This window comes from Buceros rhinoceros, unplaced genomic scaffold (genome assembly GCF_000710305.1).
Source record: "Buceros rhinoceros silvestris isolate BGI_N320 unplaced genomic scaffold, ASM71030v1 scaffold36860, whole genome shotgun sequence".
NCBI lineage: Eukaryota > Metazoa > Chordata > Aves > Bucerotiformes > Bucerotidae > Buceros > Buceros rhinoceros.
Genome location: NW_010391967.1, coordinates 1,804 through 2,411, shown reverse-complemented (window position 1 = coordinate 2,411; position 608 = coordinate 1,804). Strand labels below are relative to the sequence as shown.

Genomic DNA, 608 nt, shown 5'->3' with positions numbered 1-608 from the left:
AACCCGCCCCCGGCCACCGCGGTCCCCGCACCCCACGGCCGGGGCAGGGACTCCTTGGGGGAGCTCCTCGCCCACGTCCCACTGGAGAGCTTCCTGCAGACACTGGAGTCCTCCCCTGCCACTGGGCATCTTGCAGGTACCAGAATGCAGGACGTGGCCCCCACGCCGCACTCTCAGGGCTGCACAGAAAGAGAGGAGGAAGGGGTGGGAGAGGGCAATGTCTGGGTGCTCCCTAAAATCCTGCTGTCCCTGCGGCCAGGGGAGGACAGCGAGGCGGAGGCGGAGATCAACCTCTCTGACTTTCCCTGGTTTCACGGGACTCTCTCGCGGATCAAGGCGGCTCAGCTGGTGCTCCTCGGGGGTGCCCGGAGCCACGGCTTGTTCGTCATCCGGCAGAGCGAAACGCGGCCGGTGGAGTACGTGCTGACCTTCAACTTCCAGGGGAAAGCGAAGGTGGGTGGCCTCTGCTTGTCCCTGAATACTAGAGCCAGCCCTGCCCAGCGCCCCAGGCTCCTTCCCACCCTGTTCACTTCTCCTGGGAGCAAGCGGGTGCCACACAGTGACCCCAAACACAGTGGCTCTGCGGGGAGCTGCACCCTGGCAGAACA

At 65.5% G+C, this 608-nt stretch overlaps 1 protein-coding gene across 1 annotated transcript in view; it reads left to right on the top strand.

The window, feature by feature from the left end:
* Window positions 1–608, top strand: part of LOC104499980 (SH2B adapter protein 2-like) — a gene marked incomplete at its 3' end in the record, with an annotated part of 13,974 nt that overhangs the window by 11,568 nt on the left and 1,798 nt on the right. The window contains exons 7-8 of the mRNA XM_010143565.1: window positions 8–136; window positions 260–453. Coding sequence (XP_010141867.1) covers window positions 8–136; window positions 260–453 — 323 coding nt within the window. The remainder of the gene's footprint in view (window positions 1–7; window positions 137–259; window positions 454–608) is intronic.